The 23,602-nt window shown below is 46.5% G+C and overlaps 1 protein-coding gene across 2 annotated transcripts in view; it reads right to left on the bottom strand.

Moving 5' to 3' along the window:
* Positions 1–2,887: 2,887 nt before the first annotated feature.
* Positions 2,888–23,602, bottom strand: part of WDR31 (WD repeat domain 31) — a 158,255-nt gene continuing 137,540 nt past the window's right edge. Inside the window, exon 10 of one of the 2 annotated variants that reach the window (XM_085610282.1) lies at positions 2,888–5,163. In XM_085610282.1, the coding sequence (XP_085466408.1) occupies positions 5,003–5,163 (161 nt within the window). In that variant the 3' untranslated portion in view covers positions 2,888–5,002. The remainder of the gene's footprint in view (positions 5,164–23,602) is intronic. The other variant, XM_085610291.1, reaches the window with a different exon arrangement.

The raw sequence follows: 23,602 nt of genomic DNA, 5'->3' as shown, positions 1-23,602 counted from the left end.
TGCTAACTATCCCTGCTTTCAGAAACATGAAAAAATACCTCCCACCCTTTTCAGCCGACCCTCTCAAAAAACCGGGACATGAGCTTAATTTTATGAAATCTGCTGGGACAGCTGCCGAAAAACGGGGACTGTCCGGGCAAATCCGGGACACCTGGTCACCCTAGTCTCACCATACCCGACTGAAAGCACCTAAACCCATCTATTTATCACATATATAGGAAAGTGTAACACCCCAATGCCCCCCTCCCCCCCCCCCCCCCCGCCCCCTCGCTACGCTCCTGATGGTCACACAAATGCCTTGGCTTGTTTGCTGGAAGTATGTTCGCGGTCTGTATGCAAAAGCAGACAATTTTGTGACTGTCCGTCACTAGCTAAGCATTCCATAATTAAATTGAAAGCTGTGAATCTATTAGTAACATATTTCATTTAATGAGACCTTTTGTCTTGTTTGCTTGTATTAACTACAAACACAATTATTTCATAAAAGATTAAAAAAACAGATCTTCCAATTGACATAATGAAGGGTCTTCGGAAATGTGAAATGTTAGATCAGGCCTGCCTTGGATATTTCCCTGAAGTTTGTGGTAACTTAGTGAGTTTGAATTGGCAACCTCTGAGACTGAGGTTTTTTTGTGGAGCTCAAGTGCAAACTGAAACAACACCAGGAGATGTCTGTGTGGGTATAGTGGTAGACTTGCTTATACATTATAAAAACAAAATGTATTTCACTTCATAACAAACATTTTTCAGGTAGATGGTCTAGTTTAATTTTACATGGGGTGGGGGAGCTTGTAAAAATAACAGTCTACGTTTTCCCCCAGTATCCTATAACTTGTCTTCCCTTCAGACTCTGCCCCAGTGCCAGTTCTAAACCCTTCTCTGCATCACTAGAACCACAAGAAGGTAAAATCCAAAAGTATTATTTTTCTATGTGCCAGGACTACTTAGAATGGAAAATAAACACTTGGGCGGTGATTACAAGGTGGTAGGATTTATATATGGGAAATAACGTTTCTTGCATGTACCTCTGCACAGAAGTCCAGCCAGCACGAATATTTGTCCCTAGAACAGGAAATCACATTAAAAACATGGTGCCCCCATTCTCAGGACAAAAATACTTACATTTACCACTTGCTGAAAGGCAGGGTTAATGGAAGCAGCGGGGTTGGTGAGGAGGTGAATGGTAGGAGGTGGGGAGGGCATCAGGGCACAGAAGAGTCTGTGCTGGCAGGAGTGCGCGTTGCATGGTCCCCTGTACCATGGAACTAGGCTGAACAGGGGGCAAGTCCGGGCTGTGCAGCCAGAGCCTCATATGATTTTACCGCCCAGATTTTCCGAAAGGTAAAATAGGCTTTAGTGTTCCTGCACTCAGGAAATCTGTGTGCTAGAATACGAGGCTTGTTATAATTGAGCATATTGGTCAGGGCTTAATTTGTAAAAGACTGAGTGCAGGAGCAAAATCTCTGCTCAGAAGACAGCGGCAGGAACAATTAATTCACAGTGCGCCAAATATCAGGGCTGCGCAGGGATTCGTTTGAGTTGGTGGTTTTGGGTGCTCAGCACCCGCACTTAATTGGTTTCCAGTACTTGGCACCGGCACTTAATTGTCAACACTGGACTTATGTCAGTCTGCCACATGGTGGCGCTGCTCATCAAATTTAGAGATGAGCAGAACAACGGTTGTTTATGAATAAAATATACATTAAAAATTACTAATACCTGCCTCCCCAGCCTTTCCTTTAGCTTTGGGGACCTGGAATAATCTGAAGTGTCGCATTCACATGCAAGAGAGATGGTTAGTAGTTGTTTTGGCAGCGATGGCAGGGGCGATGGGTGGTGCAAGCTTCAGTGGCCTCCTGGTCAAGGCCCCGGCACTTACTATATTACTAAATAAACACTGGGGCTGCACAGTTTTGAATCCACCCCAGGCCTCTTAAATCTATCACCAGACAATCCCTGACTTTTTATCTGACTCTTGCATGTTCCTGCTTTCTCCTTTTATGATGGTTTTTCCGTCTTTCTCTTCCTCCGTCTTTCCCTTTGTATGTTTTCCCTCTCTTCCTTTCTGTAAATGTCTGATGAGGACAAATAAATGCTAGTCCCCAAAAATGAGTGCTGGAGGCTTCTACCAGCTAAAATTAAGCACTGATAGTGGTGTACCACCCAGAAGTACAGCTTTGCTCAACTTATAATAAGGACCTTAATTGTTAACAACTTACTGAAATTATTTTGTACAAAATGTATGTCTGGTAACCGCCTTTTTTTTTTAAAGTTCAACTTTTTTTCCTGTGTTCATGTCATTCTGTGTATAAGGAACCTCCAGAACCCACTCATGCTTGGACTGGAAGCCAAGACAGACATATTACGTAAACAGAAAGTAAATAAGGCAGCCATAATCAGGGTGGGGAACCGGTGCATAAAAAGTACAGGGATTTAAAAACAGGGCATGGGTAACACTTGCTGTTTTAGTTTTTTGGTTCTGCATATTTCTAGCCAATAAAGTTAAATACACCAATGTTTGCCATGACTTCCCTGACAAATGTTTCAGACATTTAATTCCCCTCACAACGAGCAACTGTGGGGAATAAAAGAAGGACAAAATGGCCTAGGCGACAATACAAATATGTAGGCAGATGTTGCTATCCTTGCCTAAGAGCTAGAAATGCAAAAGTCCAGCTTAAAGTTTAATTAAGAAAATCAGTAGTTCTATTGTTGACTGAAATAGAATGAACCACTGGCATGCTGGTGTATGCCCCAACTATAATAAATAAATATAGAAATATAACATGGGAGGCTCGACATCTCCCTTGGAGGACGTTCTACCAAACACTTGCATTGCCTGAACCACATTACAAATCCCCCCCCCCCCCCCAAATAAAATCAGTCATTTTTTTTCCTTTTTTTTTCTGCTTTCTTCCATCTTGAAGACCTGAAAGTAAACTCATGGCAGCCTTCACCTTTCTCCATTTTCTCAATTCTGTCTATTCTCGAACTTATAATAAGTGCCAAAGGCTCAAAATGCAAAAGATTTTATCTTCCCGGTGGCCATAAGTGCAAAACATGTCATTGGTGCTAAGCCTCACAGTAACTGATGACCTGTTGAGATATTGTATAGACTCCATTTTAGGAGGAGAAGGTCAGTCTTGTGCAGAAGTGGCAGTGTCATTCCTTTCAGTGTCTCTGTGGCTGCATGGGATTCCTTATGGAACTTACAATGGGTGTCACTCTAGAACATTTGGACCGTGTACAATCTTGCTGAGCATAGAGTCTTGTAATAAAGTGGCAGCTGTCACTAGCGCATTACATTTGAAAAATGCTCAATCTGTCAGTGGATAGGCACCGCAGACCTCCAGAGATGTTCCACCCTTTTCTCTATGCGAGAAGCGCATGCCGTCCTGCTGAGAAATCCAAGTACTGTTCAGCTGCTGGTTCTGTAATCCATCTGAAAAGTGCTCAGCTGTGCCCAGGGGGTTGTTTTGTTCCTGTCCAGGAGGTCTGATCCTGGTCTTCGATAATCCAGCCCCACTGTGATTTGCACAAATGCTCCTTTGACCAAGTTCCAATACTACTGAGATGACGTACTGTTCCTTAAAACACAACAGATGTAGTATTGTCCAGTTTACCATATTACAATTCTGCAAAGGGTTTCAGTACTGGACTTGTGATCACAATCCTATCCCAATAAAAGTGCTACTAATGTCCCCTCAGCTATGTCACAGACCGTTGAGTTCCATTACTTCACCTCCATTCATATTACAGATCTGCCGACAGTTCAGTTCGCTACCATCAGACATGCATTTTGATGGTCTGAAGGAATGGACCAGCGCTGTCCCTTTAACCACATTGCAGTTAGCCTTTAGCTAAATTACAGTCATGTTTAATGCTATTACTGCTGCTTTAGCCACATTACAGACTTAATGAGATTCCGTACGGTTACTTCAACAGTATTATGGACTGCGGCATACGAGCACAGTCCAATTAGCTACAATATAGAACAGCTAAGAGATCAAGTACAGTGCCTTTACTCACGTCATAGTGCTACGAAAAGTATATGTGCTACCCCTTAGCAATGTTACAGTTGTGTTGAAATTTCAAGTACCGTCCCTTTACTCAAGTCATAGTGCTATGAAGAGGATATGTGCTATATGTGGTATCCCTTTAGCAATATTACAGTTGCGGTGAGATTTCAAGTATCGTCTCCTAAACCATGTTACAGTGTTATTAAGCAGTGCTACCAGTGTGCCACTAAATATACATCTATTGCATTCCAGTTCCAGCACTGTCGCTTTAACTGAGGAGACCGCGGGTGTACTGGTACAGCCCATCTACCCATGTTGTTAGAGGCATTCTTATCAAAGCCCAGTGCTGTGGAGAGTGCAGGTGCTGTCCTAGTAACAATACAACAGTGCTAATAAGCATTGTTGGTGCTGTACCATGGAACAGTCCTGCTGAAAAATGTTGGTACTGTCCCTTTAACTATATATGAATCCTGGTAGGATATGCCAGAACTGTCCATTTAAAAACACATTTATAAAATCCACCGCTTTACACAATCGTGTCCATCTAAAAATTCGTAAAAAATCATATTTAAAAAAACTGACAAAATGGTAAGTCGAACGAGTCAAGTGGGAAAATGATGCTCTCCGATTCCAGCTCTTTGATTTGCTTTCACAGTGAAATGTGGTGCCCAGGCAGGAAAGGACTGGACTCCTAGAACTTAGGAGTACTGAGGGGTACCAGAACCTATCCAAACTGTAGATGTGCTCCTCGCTGGAGCGTTAACGGTCCCTCGTCATTGTTGTATACACTGATCTCAGTTATACGCACAAGTGGTCAAGAATTTAGCAGTGAGTATATGATATGGCTCACAAGATGATTTGGCTACCACTAAATCTGAGGCCTAGTCAACTTTCTGGACTTTTACCCAGCAGTTCACAGTAATGATGGACTGAAGAAATGGTGGACTCCCATGTTTTTTGCCAAGGTATACAAACTTTGCTCTTTAGAACTTGGCTATGTGGCGGAGCTCAGGTCCTTTCCCATTCTCCAAGTGGAGGGAGTGGATTCCTGTGTTGAAACTGGCACAGAGAAGGGAGGTCTTATCGCAGACAGCCAGGGAGGCAAGCGGTCCAGAGCCATCCAGAAACAAAGTGTCCAAGCAAGCTGAGAAAAGAAACAGGCAGTTAGTTTGTCATCTTTTTGTATCTTGCGTCTTTCCTCAAGAACAAAGTACAGTTAGGATAAAATATAACATGCATGTTGATTAGAACCTAGCCCAGAGACCTTTAATTTGAGGCTCACATGGGTTTCATTTTTTTTCATTGCCGGATCTTCAAAATAAGTCGCATGTATGTGCAGGTCTAACTCGTTCTCCTAAAATTTGGAACCAATCTTAGTATCACTACTCTAGTCTTAAGTCAGCATTTGCTAGACATGCACAGTTTACTGCCTCTTCAAACATTTACTACTTCCTTCTTAAGGGCAGGTAAATTAGAACGCGGATTCCCTGACTCTGTATCTCACCAACGGAGTAGTTGTCACACGTCACAAAACTATTAGTTTATAAAGACATCAAGATAAATGTAACATAAGAGCGGTGGCGGGGTTATGAAATTTTAGGACTCGTTCGTTCTCAGATTTAGAGGTGCAGCTTTCCAAGATAAACCTAAATCTCAGAATTTGTCTCCTTCATCTTAGTCCCTACACATCGAATGTCATTGAATTAAATATCAAAACAATGTTAACCGGGATAAGACAAATCTATCACTGGACACCGTCACAGAGGTGATGGTTTGCAAGACTGGTGTGACACATTTGACATCCTTCCTATGTGGGTAGGGGCTAGTGGCAGTCTACCCATAAGCACGTTGGGGCATAGCCCCACCAGAAAGTCTGAACTTGCACAGCAAGAGGTGTAGGCCCAGCTCCTGGTGTGCAAGTGTGAGTGCAGGGGCCTGCTGTGAAAGGCCTTAGCCCTTGAGCTTAGGTGAACACCTCAGAGTCAGTCAGGCACGTGCACATCAGCAGGAATCAGACTGGGAGTGTGAGAAAGCCTTTGAGACAGTAAGTAAAATAAAAACACACATCCTGATTCTTTAGGTGGAAGAAGCCAATGATGTGAAGTGTACAGTGGACATGTGTGTGTCTCTGCATGTACCTATATCTGCATGTAGAGCTGCATGTGAATTCGAGACACTGCGCATATGGATGATGTAGTGTCCTTCTCAATGCCGACGGCACCCCTCCCTGGAGACCCCATGTCCCAGGGATCTCAAGGCATCTGGTGACCCTCCAGCATATGGTGCCATCTCTAACATTTCTGTCAAAAAGAACACTCCCTTTGGGCTCTTTTATTAAAACATACCTAGATAACTCTCAATCATCCTTCAATATCCCATTCATCAGCACCAAATAGAAACCAAAAACATAATATACATTCTATATCTTTTTAATTTTTAGGCTCATTATAGATTCAATAAATGTACACTCTAACATCACGGATTCACTCCCTGAAGTACTGATTGTTGCAATGTTGCAGCGATCGTAGGCATGGTGAAGGCCATCTTTAGCATGGCAACCATTTTTTTACATTTTGTAAGCATCTCTGGAGTTATAAGTCCACACCAGGCCTACTGGTGGCCATTTTGGAGATACTGTGAACTGGACTGACATGATGGAGCCCATTTCGGCACACTGGTGGCACCGGCTTAATGTTGGCAGTCCCTGGAATATTGTGGCATCACTGCCATGATGGTGCTGGTGATGTCCACGATTGTCACATTGGCTTGTAGTAGGCATTATTGGAACAAATGCTCATCAATACCTGGTATAATAATGGCTCCAGCAAATGATGATCAGTCTAGGAATATTGTGGCCATTCCTATCATCATGGGACCCAGCCCTGTCACAATGGTGCGCATTCATGACATACTGTGAGCATTCATGATATGATTATATCCGGAATTACGGTGGTGGAAATACGATGGGCAACTAAAGCAGGATACGTTCATGTGTCTCAGTAGTACATGTTAGAACTTGTTGAAAATGATACGCTTATATTTGGGGTCAAATATATATTCCCTATAAGGAAAATCTGGCTTATCAGGACAAACTTTTGAATGAAGTAATTGACTTCATTTATTCAAACTGAAATGGTTGCATTTAATAGCAAAATGTTTTTTATTTCATTTTATAAACTGATAAGCTAATATTTGGGGGCAAACTGATCACATGTCCAAAAGATATTTGAAGCAACTTGAGTGAAAATTCATCTATATACCTATTACTGGTGTTTTTTACCTTGTTGCGACTGCTAATTCATGCCTTGCATGGAGGCATTTCCTTATCAATATTGATAAAGCTTTATTATTGCAGTTGTCATGATATTTATATAGCCCTTACAGCCCCTGATGAGGAGTCGAAGAGCTTTCCTTTATGACATTACCGCTTTCGTTGTCTGAGGTCTGAGCCTCTAAGATTGGTGTTACCTGTATCGATTAAACTTGACCGGTCTCTGGAACCTCAGTGTTTGTACTGTTGCATGAGCCTGCAAGACTATGGGTCTGGCACGTGTGATACTTTACCACAGACATGGCACACTACCCTGAGTATCAAGCCGACGATCCATCTGCTCTATTTTGAGTTGGGTGGACTGTCATGTTTCTGACGGCAGTACCCCTACTGTCTGCAGCAGCATAAACCCTACACTGATGTGCGGACAGAGTTGGGGCCGTTGGTGTGGGTGCATCAGACTGTGTGACCTATTTAGAGCAGACCGTCTGATGTACTTTTTCAGTTTGGGACTGCCACGGACGTCATGGACGTTCCAAACAGAAAAAGATAAACAATTACCTAAACATCCTGGGAGAACATCTCCAGGTTGCCAGAATCATGCCTTTTTTTGTTTTTAAAGAACATACTCCTGCTTTGGGGGTTTGTTTGGGAAAAACAAAGAAGTCTGCTGAATGGCTGCCTGAAATATTGCGACCGCTCAGCAAACTTTCAGTGCCTTCAGAGGACCCATGAGGGTGGCAGCTCTTCTATAACTATGAACTATTAATCTATAAATATGGTGGGTGGTAGTTCGGCCAGGGTGGTGGAGGTAAATAGCTTTGCTTCCCTATGGACATCGTGCTGGCTGCCATAATCACAACGAGGGCCCCTATGTCTTGCTCTGCTGTCTATTCCCCGGGATTGTAAGACCTGTGCATTACATTTTCCACCCCATCTCTTATTTTTATTTTGAACAGGGTGGAAACAGAAAATCCTCCAGTTTCTAGAGAGTTGGAGTAGAATCACTTCCTTTGTGAGATTTAACATTTTCGCCCTAGCATAACTGTAATTAGTGCAGCCATCTTTTTGAGCATGCTAAACATGCCTTCAAGTTGTGCCTATCTTTGACGTGTAAAGTCTAGTTTCCATGGCTGGTGCTTGAAGACTGAAGCACAAATGCTCTGATTAGCTTTCACAGCAGTAAAAGTTTACTTTTCTGTATATATTTGAAGGTCGTTTGCATACTTTTTCATGACTTCAGAATCCTGAACTGTGATGCCTTTGTTTCAATTTCTTCACATCATCTCTATTGGAGCTCTGAATGCGAAAATCTATAAATTTATCTCTGATCTTTGCTTGGAGTCCTGTATACAGAAATCTATAAAGCCCCCAATGTGTAGCCCCCGGTAGCTGTTCCCTGTTCTCGCATAGCTGGCCAAAGGCTTCATGGCTAATGCAAAACGCAGGGGGGACAGAGGACAACCCTGCTTGGTTTCTTGACCCATTGGGTATCCTGCAGAAATAACCCTCCAAGTGCGGACTCTAACAGCCAGATCTTTATAACGCAATCTCGTCTATACCAGGAAGTTCCTGCTGAGTCTCATATGTAACATCATCTCATACAGGTAGTGCCACACCAAGCTATCGAAAGCCTTTTCTATCTTAACAGCTAACAATGCGGCATTTGCTCGATCATAGTCACCGGCTTCCAGTATGGCCTATACCCGCCTGATATTGAGGAACATGTTACGACCAGGTATGAATCAAGGTGGATCAATTTCAGCATAAATGGCAGAAGTCTGGATGCTAGGATTCTACTCAAGATCTTATAATTGATGTTTAACCCACAAGTTACTTACCTTCGGTAACGATATATCTGTAAGAAACATGTTAGTTATAGATTCCTTACCTTAGAATAGATACCTCAGCAATACCAACCCCGGTGGCGGGTCTGCGAACCAAAATCACACCCGAAAGTCCTGGAGAACAGAACGGCCAAAGAAGCCGTCTCTCTGGACTTGGCTGTCCAGGCAGTAGTGTTTGGTAAACGTGTGCAGCGATGCCCACGTGGCCGCCTGACAGATGTCGTTCAGAGGCACTCCTCTTCCCAAGGCAGTAGTGGCTGCCATCGCCCTGGTGGAGTGAGTGCGTAGCCCGACTGGAGGCTCCTTTTTAGCCAGAGAGTAACAAGCCTTAATACACAACACGACCCATCGAGAAATGGTGCGTTTGTGTACGGCCCGACCCTTCTTTGCACCCACGTAGCCAACAAAAAAATGATCATCCACCCGGAACTGTTTTGTGCGATCCAGATAGAAAGAGAGCGCATGTTTTGGGTCCAGATGGTGGAGCCTCTCTTCTTCCTTTGAAGGATGTGGAGGCAGAAAGAAGATAGGCAAAGTAATGGTCTGCCTGATGTGGAAGGCAGTGACTACCTTAGGAAGAAAGGACGGACATGTCCGAAGAACCACCTTGTCCGGATGAACAGGCAAGAAAGGAGGTTTTGAAGAGAGAGCCTGGAGCTCACTCACTCTTCTAGCGGAAGTGATGGCTACCAGGAAAGCGGTCTTAAGAGTTAAGAGAAGTAAAGGACAGTTATGAAGTGGCTCAAAGGGAGCGCACATTAAATAGGTTAGCACAAGATTCAAGTCCCACTGAGGCATAACGAATGGAATTGGAGGAAAAAGATGTGTTAAGCCTTTCAAAAAACGGTTAACTACCGTGGACTTGAAAAGAGAAGGCTGGTCTGGCAGCTGAAGGAAGGCAGAGATAGCAGAAAGGTAGCCCTTGATAGTGCCCAGAGCAGAGCCCTGCTGGGCCTAAGAGAGAAGGAACAAGAGTACTTCAGAAAGAGGGGCAGAAAGGGGATCCACAGCCTTTGCTGTGCACCATGCCACAAATTTGTTCCACCTGCAGGCGTATACCGTCTTAGTGGAGGGATGCCTTGTTGACAAGATTACATCACAAACTTCAGGGGGCAGGTCGCAAGACGTCAACTGCCGCCGCTCAAGCGCAAGTAGGTGGAGACTGGACAGGTTCGGGTAGAGGACCGTCTCCTGCTGCTGCGACAGGAGATCGTCCCGAGAGGCAGTCTGATCGGAGGATCAATGGCCATGTTGAGCAGCTCGGGATACCAGACTATTCGTGCCCAATCTGGAGCCACAAGAATGACTTGGGCCCGGTCGCGCCTGATCTTCTTCAGCACTCTGGGCAAAAGTGGTATAGGCGGAAAGGCGTCCAACAGACCGCAACTCCACTCACGACGAAAAGGATGCCGAGCAAGTGCCGCCTTGGAAATTCCAACGCGCTGAATTGCTGACATTGCGCATTCTCTTCAGTGGCAAGTAGATCTAACCAAGGCTCTCCCCACTGATGAAAGAGACCTTGTACCACCTCCTAGTGAAGACGCCATTCGTGATCCATCATGTACCTGCAGATGAGTTTGTCCGCCCTGGTGTTCAGAGAACCTGCCAGTTGTTGAACCACCAAGGAAATGCCTTGATGTTCCAGCCATGTCCAGAGGCGGAGGGCCTCTTGACATAGGGTCCACGACCCCACCCCACCCTGTTTGTTGCAATACCACATGGCAGTGGTGTTGTCCGTGAACACCTGCACTACTCTTCCCCGGACAGAGGGAAGGAATGCCTTCAGTGCAAGACGAATCGCCCTGAGCTCAAGAAGGTTGATGTGGAGCGCGGACTCTGATCTCCGCCTCTCCCATGTGGCCGCCCCATCCCAGAAGGGAGTCATCCGTCATCACAGTGTGGTCTGGTTGGGGAAGGGAGAGGGATCTGCCATTGACCCAATCCTGGTTCGTAAGGCATCACTGCAGTTGTCGAGCAGTGCCCTCCGAGATCTGGACGCAATCCGACAGATTACCCTGATGCTGCACCCACTGGAACTTCAGGTCCCACTGCAGGGCCTGCATATGCCACCTGGCATGATCAACCAGCAGGATGCAGGAGGCCATGAGGCCCAGCAGCTTCAGAGTCACTCTGACCGAAACCCGGGACTGAGGCAGAAAGATTGGAATCATAGCCCGAATTTCCCGGACTCGCTGTTCGGGAGGATAGACCCGAAACCGCGTCGTGTCCAGAACCGCTCCGATGAAGAGGAGCTTCTGAGAGGGAATCAGATGCAACCTTGGCACATTGATGGAGAATCCAAGCATATACAGGAGGTCGGACGTAGTCTGGAGGTGAGAGACGACTGCCTGGGGTGAGTCCGCCTTCAACCACTCGTCGAGATAGGGGAAGACTGACACCCCTGATCAGCGCAGATGAGCTGCGACCACCGCCATCACTTTCGTGAACACCCGAGGGGTACTGGTAAGGCCAAAGGGGAGCATGGTAAACTGAAAATGCTTGTGGCCTACCGTGAACCGCAGGTAATGCCGGTGGGCCGGCAGGACGGGGATGTGAAAATAAGCGTCCTGCAAGTCCAATGCTACCATCCAGTCTTGCGGGTCGAGGGCAGATAAGACCTGAGCAAGTGTCAACATCTTGAACTTCTCCTTCCAGAGGAAGCGATTGACGTCCCTGAGGTCCAAGATAGGACGCAGGCCCTTGTCCTTCTTGGGAAACAGAAAGTAGTGGGAGTAACAACCACGACCTACTTCTGGGACAGGAACGCGCTCGATGGCCCCCTTGGCCAAGAGAGCCATAACATCCTGCTGAAGAAAGGCCAGATGATCCTACGACATGCGGTGGTATCACAGTGGCATGGCTGGAGGGGTAGTCTCGAAGGTGAGGGAGTAGCCCCTTCGGACTATTTGCAAAACCCACCTGTCCGAAGTGATGGTGCACCAGAAGGGGGAGGTGATGGCGAATCCTGGCACCTACTGGCGTGTGATGGGCCTGAAACGTCGGACTAGGAAGGTTTGGAGCTTGCCGCAGAGGAGGGGTTAGTGGACTGGCCCACCCACTGGTCTCCGGAACCTCGCCGGTTATTTCCACGTCCCGGCCACGCAAAGGCTCGGTAACTTGCTGCAGCCTGTTGCCCTGGGTGGGACGTGGCGGGGCACCCCTTCCATAGCCACGAAAGGGGCAAAAAGCAGACTGCTCCAGACGGGTGGTGAGGCCCAAGGACTTAGCCATAGCCCTTGAGTCCTTGAAGCGCTCAAGGGTGTTGTCTGCCTTGTCGCCAAAAAGGCGACGGCCATCAAAGGGCATGTCCATCAAGGTGTTCTGGACATCCCCTGAAAAGCCAGTGGACCTCATCCAGGCGTAGCGGCGAAGCCCTACCGACGTTGAAATGGTCCTGCCCAGAGAGTCGGTGGTGTCCAATCCACAACGTATTGTAAACTTTGCTGCATCTCTCCCGGCGGCGACAGCCTGGGAGAGCACTGTCCGGGCCTCCTCCGGACACTGAGGCAGCAATTGTGCCACCGTATCCCACACACAGTAAGAATAACGGCCCAAGAGACATGCGGTGTTTATGGACTACAGTCCTAAGCTGGCGGAAGAGAAAATGTTCTTGCCAAAATGGTCCAGCTTCTTGGATTCCCTTTCTGGTGGTGCGGTAAAGAAGGCGCTTTTGAAAGTGGAGGCTTGGACCACCAAGCTCTCCAGGCTGGGGTGTTGGGAGAGGAAAGTGGAGTCGCCCTATGCAACACCACAGCGTATGACGCTCCCTCCTCCGTAGCCACGGCAGGAGGAGACAACATGCCATGGTCGGGTGAAGTGTCAAGACCACTGGCATCCCCCAGGTCCTCTCTCCAGTCCTGCTCAGTATCAAGCTGGTCAGTTAAAGGGTCACCTCCGGAGTGAGGCCGGGGTTGGCGCCGGCCGGGGAGCCGACCGGCACCGAATGCGGTAGTGGTGCCGGAGGAAGCGGTGCCGGTGGAGGTGTAATGAGGTCAACCGGCGCCGATCCGGATCCAGGCCTGGATCCAAGGGGGGCCTGCAGTGCCGGCAGCAAAGACATAGGCCCCCCAACCGACTCCGCGGGGCCTGAAGGCGCACCGGTGGGTCGGTACGCCCAAAGATGGCATGTATCGCCTCGTAGAACGTACGAAACTGGGCGGTGGTCGCTCCGGGTCCCGGAAAAGGAGGGAAGCTCGGAGTCGACCCGTCGGGCTCTGCGCGGGGAGCTGCGGGAGGGTCACCACCCGCGGGCTTCATCGGGTCGACCGACGAGGGGAAGTCGAAGAGTGACGATGCTTCTTCGACTTCTTATGCTTCGACTTACCCGACCCTGAGTGCGAAGACTTCGATGACTTGTCGGAATGGCGATGGCTCCGCGACCGGTCCCTCGACCTCACTCTCGAACAGCGCGGAGCCGACTGTCGGTGTTCAAGCAGCTTTTGGGACCGCTACCGCAATGCCTTTGGGGTCAACAATTGACAGTCAGAGCACGACTTGGGGTCCTGGTCGTGAGGTTCTGTAATTCTCGATTCTGACTCCATTTTGTTCTGTGCCACCATTTTGTGTTGCCCTCACGTAGGCCTGTGAAGGTAGCCTGGCGAATAAAGTGGCCTGGCCTTCTTAGTTCATGTATACATTAACTAGGTTTCTTTTTGACTCTGAAATGAACTGTAAGAAACTGACCTCTGCACCTGAAACTGACCCCGCAAAGCCAATTTCCCTGATCGATCTTTGTCTGAGATTGCCAATCAATGTTCAGGACATCGTTAACTTTTAGTTTCCTTGCACATGCCTTATCTTGTTCAGCATCAGTTACCGTTTCTTTTTTTATGTTTCTTCATTACATGGGTTATGCTTTCAATTATAGGTTTGTCCGGCTTGTGGAGATTGAATTTGGGACATTCCTAATTATTAACTTTTGGGTTGGGATACTGTAAATTGAGTTTTTGTTATGTGACACTTTGTTTGAAAATGTACCTTATTGGCTAGAATTTTGTGCAGTGGGTGTACATTTATAATGTGAATATTGGGTATAAAAGGAGACGTCTTGCCTTAGTAAAATGAGCAGTCTCCTGAGAATTTACACCGTGATGTATTTCTAGGATCACTGTTACTAGCTGCAGCTAATAAACTTGGTCTCTGATGCCATCCAGAAGTATTCTGTGTCTCTGTATACCAAGACAGGTGAACTCGAAGATCTTAGGCGTGCCCCTGACTCCGCTGGGTTAAACCCCGGTTCTTCAGTCGCGCTCCAGGCAAAAGAGGCACACGCGGTGCGGATCCGTGACCGATATCAGCCGGTTACAGAAACTGCAGGCCTTAAACCCAGGCATCCCTTGTGCACCTGCTTGGAGTCGAAGACTCGAAACAAGAAGTCGACAAAAGTCGAGAAAAAACGTAGTAAAAAAATGACTGAGGTACCGCTGTTCCCAGATCTGCGCTGGCTGGCGCGGAAAATGAAAGAACTGACGTCAGCGCATGAGGGAGGCGTCTAAATAGCTGCTGTGACATCATGCCGGCGACCATGTCGCCGCCGACGAATGCGGAGCCGACTGATGCCACCTTCCAACGCGCAGAGGTACTGTTGACGAAAATCTTTCCGGATCCAGTCTGACGCCTGGGGGTAATTCTAAGGTAAGGAATCTATAACTAACGTGTTTCTTTCAGATATTGAAAGCGGTCTATACGCTGTGTGGTCTTGTGCCGGTTCCCCTTTTTCAGAATGGGAACTATGAGCGCTTACCTGGTGGCGTCAGGCAGATGCCCAGGGTCCTTGGCTGCAGCATATAGGTCTAGCAGTATGGGCGTCAGATCCATAGAGTAGGTAGCATAAAATTCAGCTGGAAATCCATCCGTCCCCTCAGTTTTGAGCTCCTCTGCAAGGTGCAAGAGGTGTAATGTTTTGGGGTAGGCTTGCGTTGTTGCCTTGTCTAGGTGCACTCGAAATGGGTGATTTGTTAGGGACTTGGCGCTCTCAAGATAATAACAACCTTTTTTAGTTAGATCCGATCTTAATTGCGGTTCTTAAAAAAGGGGGGGGGGAAGATTCACCCCACTCCCCCAAAACTGATCACACAGACCAGAGAACCAACACTCCAGCCTCAAGCACACGCTACTCAATAATCGAAAGTACAATAATCGTATGTGCATGAACAAGATTAGCAGTTTGATGTTTCTCTTTCATTTTCGGCCTGCTGGCCTCTTCATTTTTAGCCAACCAACACGTGTTTCGTCGTACATGGGCACACCCCACAACTTCCTCAGGGTTGTCCAGTCAAAGGAGTCCTGGATTTCTCCTATACTTCCGGTTCTACTTCTGCCTCACATTAGACATAATGTTATAATTCTCAGATGTATCCAAAATGTATTGCATCCACAATTGTATATACCAATCCAATATGAGGCCTTTTGTTGAGGTTTCTCTCAAGTGAATAGAAATCCTCCCTTCATAGATGTGGTTAGTTTCCACCTCGCGCTCAAGCAAGTACACTGCAAATGTTGCCTCGTCTACTGTGACACTTTTATACAGAGTCGAGTAGCACTGAGTAAAGAGAGCATTAATCCGCTCCTGGTTGTATACTCTGTTCATTCATCCGGCTTCAATCTCAACTATGGGTGAGCCGCATTTAGTCGGGTTAGCCAGCGAGGCCAGAAGGGATCCCGTCCGGTCCCGCTAAGCGTGTGTACAGTCCATGTATTGTCCATACTCAAAGAACCTAAGCCGTTCAGTCTGGGCTGCTACTTTTTCCCTAGCTACTAAAGGGCATGTTGCAATTCTGGGTGCCCAGGTCTATGGGTCTCCACGTCTCTTAGGTCTTGTTTCGCAGTCATTACGTCCCCCAGCAAGGTATTCTGGATTCCTTTTGGTTCCGCTATACACTGGCCGCACAGCACTGCCTTAAAGGGATCCCACTCCACTTGGGTAGAAAAGGATGTCAGCTTTGTCACCAAAGTACTGAGTTATTCTGTCCCAAATCGTCTCCCGAAACACTTAGTCCTCCAGTGACTCAGGTTTTAGCAGCCAGGGCTTACAAGGTCTGGGTTGGGCCCATTTCAAATGCAAATGTATAGGGTTGTGGTCCGAGATTGTATGGGCTAAGTATTTGGTCGAATACACTTAACTATAGACATCTGGTGTGCAGAGGAATGTGTCAAGATGGATGTTGACTTTATGTAGGCTAGAGAAGAAAGAGTTATCCCGCCCCTGTGGATGCATCTGTCGCCAGGAGTCAATAAGCCCCCATTTCCGCTGTCAGTCTGCAAAAGCCTGGGCCATGCGGATGGTTGAGAGTCTGGCAACGGAGGGTGAGATCTATCAATCTGGGTGTCTGATACACAGTTAAAATTCCCCCACGCCCCCAATGGTCGGGTGAGTTAAGTGCGGGGCCAAGGGTCTTAATAAACAAGTCAGAAAAGTGCTCTGATCCGTGCTTGGGGCGTATACATTTACTATTGCTACTTCTCAGCCCTTTAGTCACCCCAGCACCACCATGTATCTGCCCTCTTGATCTATTAAATCTCCCATTTGTTGAAAAGGGTACTCCCGCCCGAATCCATATCAGGACCCCCCTGGAATAAGCTGAGTATGTGGTGTAGTATGCCTGGCCCTTCCAGAGGCACTTGAGTGCCAGCACCTCAATAGCCATCAGGTGTGCTTCCAGCAAAAGTGCTATTTGAATGCTTGTCCTGTTTAATTAAGAAAATACTTTATAGCCCTTAGACATAGTGTGAATGCCACAGATGTTCCAGGAGAGGTGCAAGGGTGTGTAGCAATCTGTGCATGTACCTGAAATCTAGGAGTCTGAGCTTAGCTGAGATTGCAAATGTGTGGGCTGCCCTATGCATCTTGTACCAGTCACTTTCTTCTAATAGACAAAGGTCTGCTTCCCATGCCTTTTTAACCTCTAATAGCCCACCTGGGCAATTATTCACAAGGCACTTATGGAATCTTTTTCCTTTCCACGGTACTCATTGTCAGTCTTGCTTCCAGGGGGCTCTATTATGGTATATATATATGTATATACAGAGGACTCACTGTGATCATCTACAGTGTGCCATGGCTGTAAATATCTATACATTTGAGATTTAAGGATTTCATATTCACTAAATGTATAAAAGACTCCATGTGAACTTTATCCCCAATATCACCCATTCTTGAAATACCTATGACTTTCCAACTCGAGATGTCCTTATGGTTGTTGACCTCTTTCGCAATTTTTGTCATGGTGGGTTGGTGGGGAGGGGGCGACGGAATAGAGGTTTCAAAGGTTACACATACACTCCAGCCTATCTACCGGACTGTTATGCCAACAATCAAACACTACTTTTGTTTCCTGCGGTGGGGTTGATGGTATAAGGCTCAGAGTAATACCTGCTCTGTAATTTCGGACAACTCGAACCACACCTCTGGGTGATCTCTGGGACCAAACCGCCAATCACTGAGGATGGTCCATGACTAAACACATTAATCAAAGGCACTCTGGCTATTTTGGGCATCCATATAAAACTTCTGGAGCGCTCCCTTATCTTTTGAAAACAAAACTCTTTGGAATTACATAAAGGTGACTTTGCAATACATATATCAGTTTAGGTAGTGAGGTCATTTTAAATCGAGCCATCCTGCCAGCAGCCAGGGACATAGGGCGGGTGGTTCAGTGGAGTAAGTTGGTTCTCGCTGTGCAAGAGTGGTGCCATGTTCATGCCCCATGGCTGTTGGGGGTCATGGGTGACATGCATCCGTAAGGACTTGTGCCACCAGCAGCCAGGACTGAGAGTTAATTGCTAGATCACCTCTTGTAAAGTGAAATTGACAGACGTCTTCCAGTTAACAAGTAGTCGGGACATTATTTTGAATGTTTCAAGCATCTTTTTGAGTCTTTAATAGAACCATCTGAGATATATAACATATAGTAGGAGGTCAATTGTATAAAGAAACACAAGGTCTTCTCTACTACTATCTCACCCCGACCCCCAGGCTAAGCCTGCACCAGGCTACCTTTGCAGACCACAGTGGCCAAGGGCTTGATGGTCAATGTGAACAGTATTGGGGAGATCAAGCACCCCTGGTATTTGCCTCTTTCTATTGGAAATGGGTATAGGGCATGCTGTTGATCTGCACTCCGCAAGTAAGAGACCTATGTATTTAAGAAATACAGGTCCCAGGTTGGAGCATTTAAGAACCCGAAACAGATAATTGCAATTCAACATGTCAAATGTTTTTTCAAATATTCAAACTAACCCTGGTATGGTGTTAGCACGCCCCATAACCACCTATGCCGATCTCAAATTATATATGGTTCCTCACCCAGGCAAAAAGCCATTTGGTTCAACGTGTACCAATGATGAAATCACTCTTTTCATAGGGTGGCCAGGGCCTTAACAAGTGTTTTAGTTTCAATATTTTGAAGGGAACTAGGTCATTGATAGAAGTTATTGACTGTATGAATTTGAAGATAATTTTGAAAATTGTCATCTTAGCAGGTAATTACAGGATAAACCAGTCTCTGTAGGTAAGGGGGGGTAGTCCCAAGATTCTAGGAGTTAAACGTGTGTGTGTGCAATCCATGGTACAGCAGGAGACTCTAGAAAGGATGCACAACGTTGTCAGACGAGCATCTATAAACTCTAGCAAAATTCCTAACAGCTGATTGTGTGAATGAAAGAAGGCTGCTGATCCAGCCACACCGGAACTTCTGTGAGCCTCTACAGGCTAAAACCGTGGGATTTCAAAAGCAAGATTGTCAGTGGACAAGCATTAAAGAACTCTCCTACCTCCCTCTACAAGCAGAGATGGGGAAGAGCTGTTAGTCCACCATTATCCTTAAACCCACCTACTCCACCCCCTTCATGGGATGAGGTGAGCACAAGGTTGCTTATGAATGAGGGGATAGTCAGAGAAATGAGGCAGAAAAATAGAAACCAGCGAAAGCCCTAGCTAAAGGGACTCCTGCCCATGCTATTTACTGCCAGCATGGAAAAGTTTGTTCAGGCATAACGAACAGTGGGTTAGACCACAAAAGAGGGTGGGAAGAAGTCCTTTCCAGAAGAAGGAACCTTTGGCCTAGAATGCTTAAATAATCTTAAAAAAGATTAGAGGACTCCAAAAGCAAGGCGGATGCTAACCAATCAGCAGTTTTCCTAAATTGATATAAGAAAGTCAACAAGCAAACAATTATCTTAGATGCAAAGCCTGAAAGAAACCCAGGAGAGACTTAAATACTAAACCATTCACTTCACGAACAGGATTGAATCTTGTACCTCTTAGTGCTCCACCTGATTCTTATTTATTTTCCCAAATCACATCCAAGAAATAAGAGTTATGAAAAGGAAAACAGGAGGATGTACTAGATGTTTTCGGTTTTTCCATGTCAGCAGACCGGCACCATTGGTGGGACCCAGAAATGGAGCAGCACCATCAATTCAGCTGGTGGAGCTGGTACTAGCCAATGATTCCCATGGGGGCATAGTCAGCGTCAAACAGCAAAGTGTGAGAAGATGGTGTGGCACATGTGAGACAGACGCTGACTCAACGACATCGCACTCCTACTCTAGAGCCCATTCTTGCCCAGCACCCTACCTTTCTGACATTTGCAAGTGAAGCATTAGGGCAAAAAGCCTGAATATAATGTGGGATAGTTTTAAGCAAAAGAGGGAGAACTTGAAAGAAACACCTAATAAATCCAACACACCCCTTTAAATAGCATTAGAGACAGTGGCAATTCACAGGATGCCCCATTTCACTCCACAGATGTTCACCTGCACTTGCGAGAGTACCCCGGGGCTGTGTGCCATCACTGTCCCTTGATCCCCTGATGACCTTCTGAATACCAAACACTTTCCTAATATTGCTGACAATCCTCAGAAAATCCAAGTAGAATTAACAAACTGTATTTGAATGCTATATTCTAATTGGGCTGATGTGAATTGATTGCAGTGTCTGATTGTGCCAAGTGAAGTCAAGAATCGTATATTAGGAAGGAGTACTTGGTTTTGACAAGCCGCTCGTACTGCAGCCACTCTCACTGCTATCATAGAAACACTGCTAAAGTAAAAGCTGTTATGGATGTGTGTATAGTCAAGAATGACTGGACCGGGGGGAGGAGCCAAGATGGCGATCGGGACGGCAGCGTAGGCTCCCGGCTCCGTGAACCTCCGCATCCCGCACAGATATCCTGCATGAGATCCTTAGCCTGCACTACATGCCCGTGTTGGTGATTGAGAGCGGCAACCGATCGCGTGATTCTGAAGTTTCTGACGGCGGTACCGCCGGAGAAATGTTCACCTGAAGTTGGCGGCCTGTGCAACCCTGAAACCGGGACCTCGAGTGGACAACATGGCCGGGCGGCAGTTCAACAACAGCGGCCATTGGTGACTGGGTGGAGTCGGAATACCGGAGCGGTGCGGATATTGGCCTGAATTCCGCCGTGGTCACTCTTACCACTGGGCGTAGCGGAACGAGTGCAAGCCCGAGGTGACAATTCCAAGATTCTTCGGTAATTGCCTGAGCCCTTGCCGGTGAGCTGCTCGGACGCTACCTGTAACTCGTCCCGATTTTCGCGGGCGGCTCCCGGAGTTTTGCGGGCGCCCGTCCAGGGTGAGGATAACTGTTATCTGTGACCATATACCGGATACATATTTTGCCTGCCCCCGGAACCCTGTTTGCAGTACCATGGAACTTGATGCGCTTGTGCCTGATTCCCGGCCCCAATCTGGGGTGGAACTACCCTGCGGCCATCTTGATAGGATGGATTCTGTCATCTTGTACGCTGGGTCGCAGCAAGATTGGGAGTGTGTGGCTAAGAGGAGCGTAGCAGAGCGGGCACGAGGAGCGGTTCTGGGGTACGGTGACCTTCTCGAAGCTCTCGGTGCCCTTCGTTCCACCCTGGTCCATGGCGCCTGGGTACTGGGGAGAAAGCTTGATGGTATTGCGTCAGCGTCGGAACAGTTGCGAGCTGCCTGTCCCCAGGTAACCAGGGACTCGTTTTACTTCACACAGGAGGACAGTGTCGTGGCCGCCCCTGTGAATAGGGGACAGCTGGAAATTCCTGACACTGTGCCAACGTGTGGTCGGCTGGCTGTTGGTCGGGTCTGTTCCGGAGGTCTTGGAGTTGAGCAGAAGGTGGTGTATGTTATATTCTGACTTCATGGTTATGCATGCCCTGCCTGTAGAATCCTACAGTAATGACATGGTTTGGAATGTTGTCAATCAAATGAGTCACAGTTGACTGGGCTGAGCTGCCTGCTGGCTGCTCCTGGTGGGGTCTTACTCTGATCTCTATCTCATCTACTTATGGACTCCCTGTGATCTTGTAACTATCTTCAATAAAACCTCTCTGAATCAACTCAACCAGCGTGGACTTGATCACTACAATTTTTGGCGACGAGGATGGGAGGTGCGTCCTAACTTGGACATTACATTACATGATGTATACATTCACTACTATGCATGTTCTTGTTTTACTTAAGGTGATGTTTTTTAAGGTGATTGACAGTTTGTATTGGTTAATAAGATAGGAAAAGTCACACGTACATGTCTTATTTAGTAAATAGGTGATTGAAAGACAGCAACCGAGTATTCTGTCTATTCAGTATTATCTTAACCTTTATATAAGAAGTGTATTGTGTGGGGTGGTATAGTGTTTATATCATCTTCGCAAAGTCCTCATGCATATTTGTAATATTTTTTTATAGTGAACTATGTTTTCCACTGTTTCTGCTCAAATGCTTATATGCGCCATATAGATACTGGGGTACGTTTGGCATGTTTATGTCTTGTCCCTTATACTAGGGTGCCTTGTGTTTTCTAAAGCTCGGGTGAGTAGTCGCTCACCGGCGTGGGATCACCGGTCTGTCTTTATCACTTTTGTCCATGGACTTTAGGTATACACCAAGTGTCCATTTCACTATCCTGTGTGCACTTTCTATGTAAAGGTTCTCCATCAAGAGTTTTTTTTTGCATGCTTCTTGCTTCTCTACTCTAGCTCTGTATTGTGTTTCAGTTGTACCATGATTTTCTTGGTTTTACATTGTGAGTTCAAGGACCTGAAGTTCTCTTTTGGAGTCCATTGTTCATTTGTTATTTTCACATTACAGTCTGTTTTCACCTTTTGGGTCTTACTCCCTTTAGCACATTTATGCATTATATTGGTATATTGTTGTTAACGTTCTTCACATGCTGTTCAAAGATTCTTTGGTCATGATCCATATACTGTCTTGACATTGACGAAGTTGTTTTTTTGTTATTGTAACTTGTTCCCTTGTTCTTCCTTTTCTTTGTAAAAGGGAGGATGGGTTGTGCCTATTTTCTTTGCTTCATTCTTCTCTTTACTTTGTTATGCTCTATTCTCGCTCGCTCTCCCCTTTCCTTTTCTTTCCATTCATTTCTTCTGTTTTTCCTCTTTCTGGTTTCTTCTTCCTGTTTCTGTCATGGTTGTTCTTTCGTTTATTTGGGAGAAAAGAGGGTATGTTATATTCTGACTTCATGGTTATGCATGCCCTGCCTGTAGAATCCTACAGTAATGACATGGTTTGGAATGTTGTCAATCAAATGAGTCACAGTTGACTGGGCTGAGCTGCCTGCTGGCTGCTCCTGGTGGGGTCTTACTCTGATCTCTATCTCATCTACTTATGGACTCCCTGTGATCTTGTAACTATCTTCAATAAAACCTCTCTGAATCAACTCAACCAGCGTGGACTTGATCACTACAATTGCTTTGTCTCAAGCGCAGCCTCCGGCGACCCAGGCAATAATCAGGCAATGTTCGCCTGCTCTGGCTGATTTCTACATCCTGGACCTCGTGTGCAGGGCATGTCCTGGGGCAGTACTGGGAAAGATGATCCTCAACGATGATGACTGTGTTGGTATTCAGAGTCGTCCACTCTACATGTGCGTGTCGCTTCTGGTTCCTTTTTGGACGCTCCCTTTCCTTGTAACATTGGACATGGCACTGGGTCGATGGGTATGCATCGGTGGATTCGCAAAGAGAGGCCAAGGATAAGACTGATCCCTCAGAGGGTGTCATCTAATAGGCGGGCGGGCACAGGGGTTGCGTGCTCTCACGGCATAACTAATAGTGTAATAGGTGCATAACGCTCCCCATTTTTCGTTGACATGGGGAAATTTTTTTTGTTGATTATTGTCTGCTTTGGGGAGGAACACATTGTGCGGGAGGGAGAAGCCGGGGGCATGTTTGAAGGCCCTCCTCCAGTTTATTAATATTCTCTCCACTCCCCCGTTAGGTGGGGTTTCTTTTCTTTCTCCTTTTTCTCTGTTTCTTCTATATTTCGGGTCTGGTTCTGGGGCGACAGGCACACTGCTGGGGGGGGGGGCCGTAGTCATCTGCAGAGGTGCAGGGTGGGGGGCTGGGGGAGGAGATTTTTTAGTTTTTCTTTTTACTTTGTTTCTATGGCCTCTTTCCTCTTCTCTTATCTTTCTTTGTCTTTCTTTTCTGGGGTCAGTACAGTAA

This window comes from Triturus cristatus, chromosome 1_2, assembly GCF_964204655.1.
Source record: "Triturus cristatus chromosome 1_2, aTriCri1.1, whole genome shotgun sequence".
Lineage (NCBI taxonomy): Eukaryota > Metazoa > Chordata > Amphibia > Caudata > Salamandridae > Triturus > Triturus cristatus.
The sequence above is the reverse complement of the archived record's forward strand: the minus strand, read 5'-3'. Positions and strand labels throughout refer to the sequence as shown.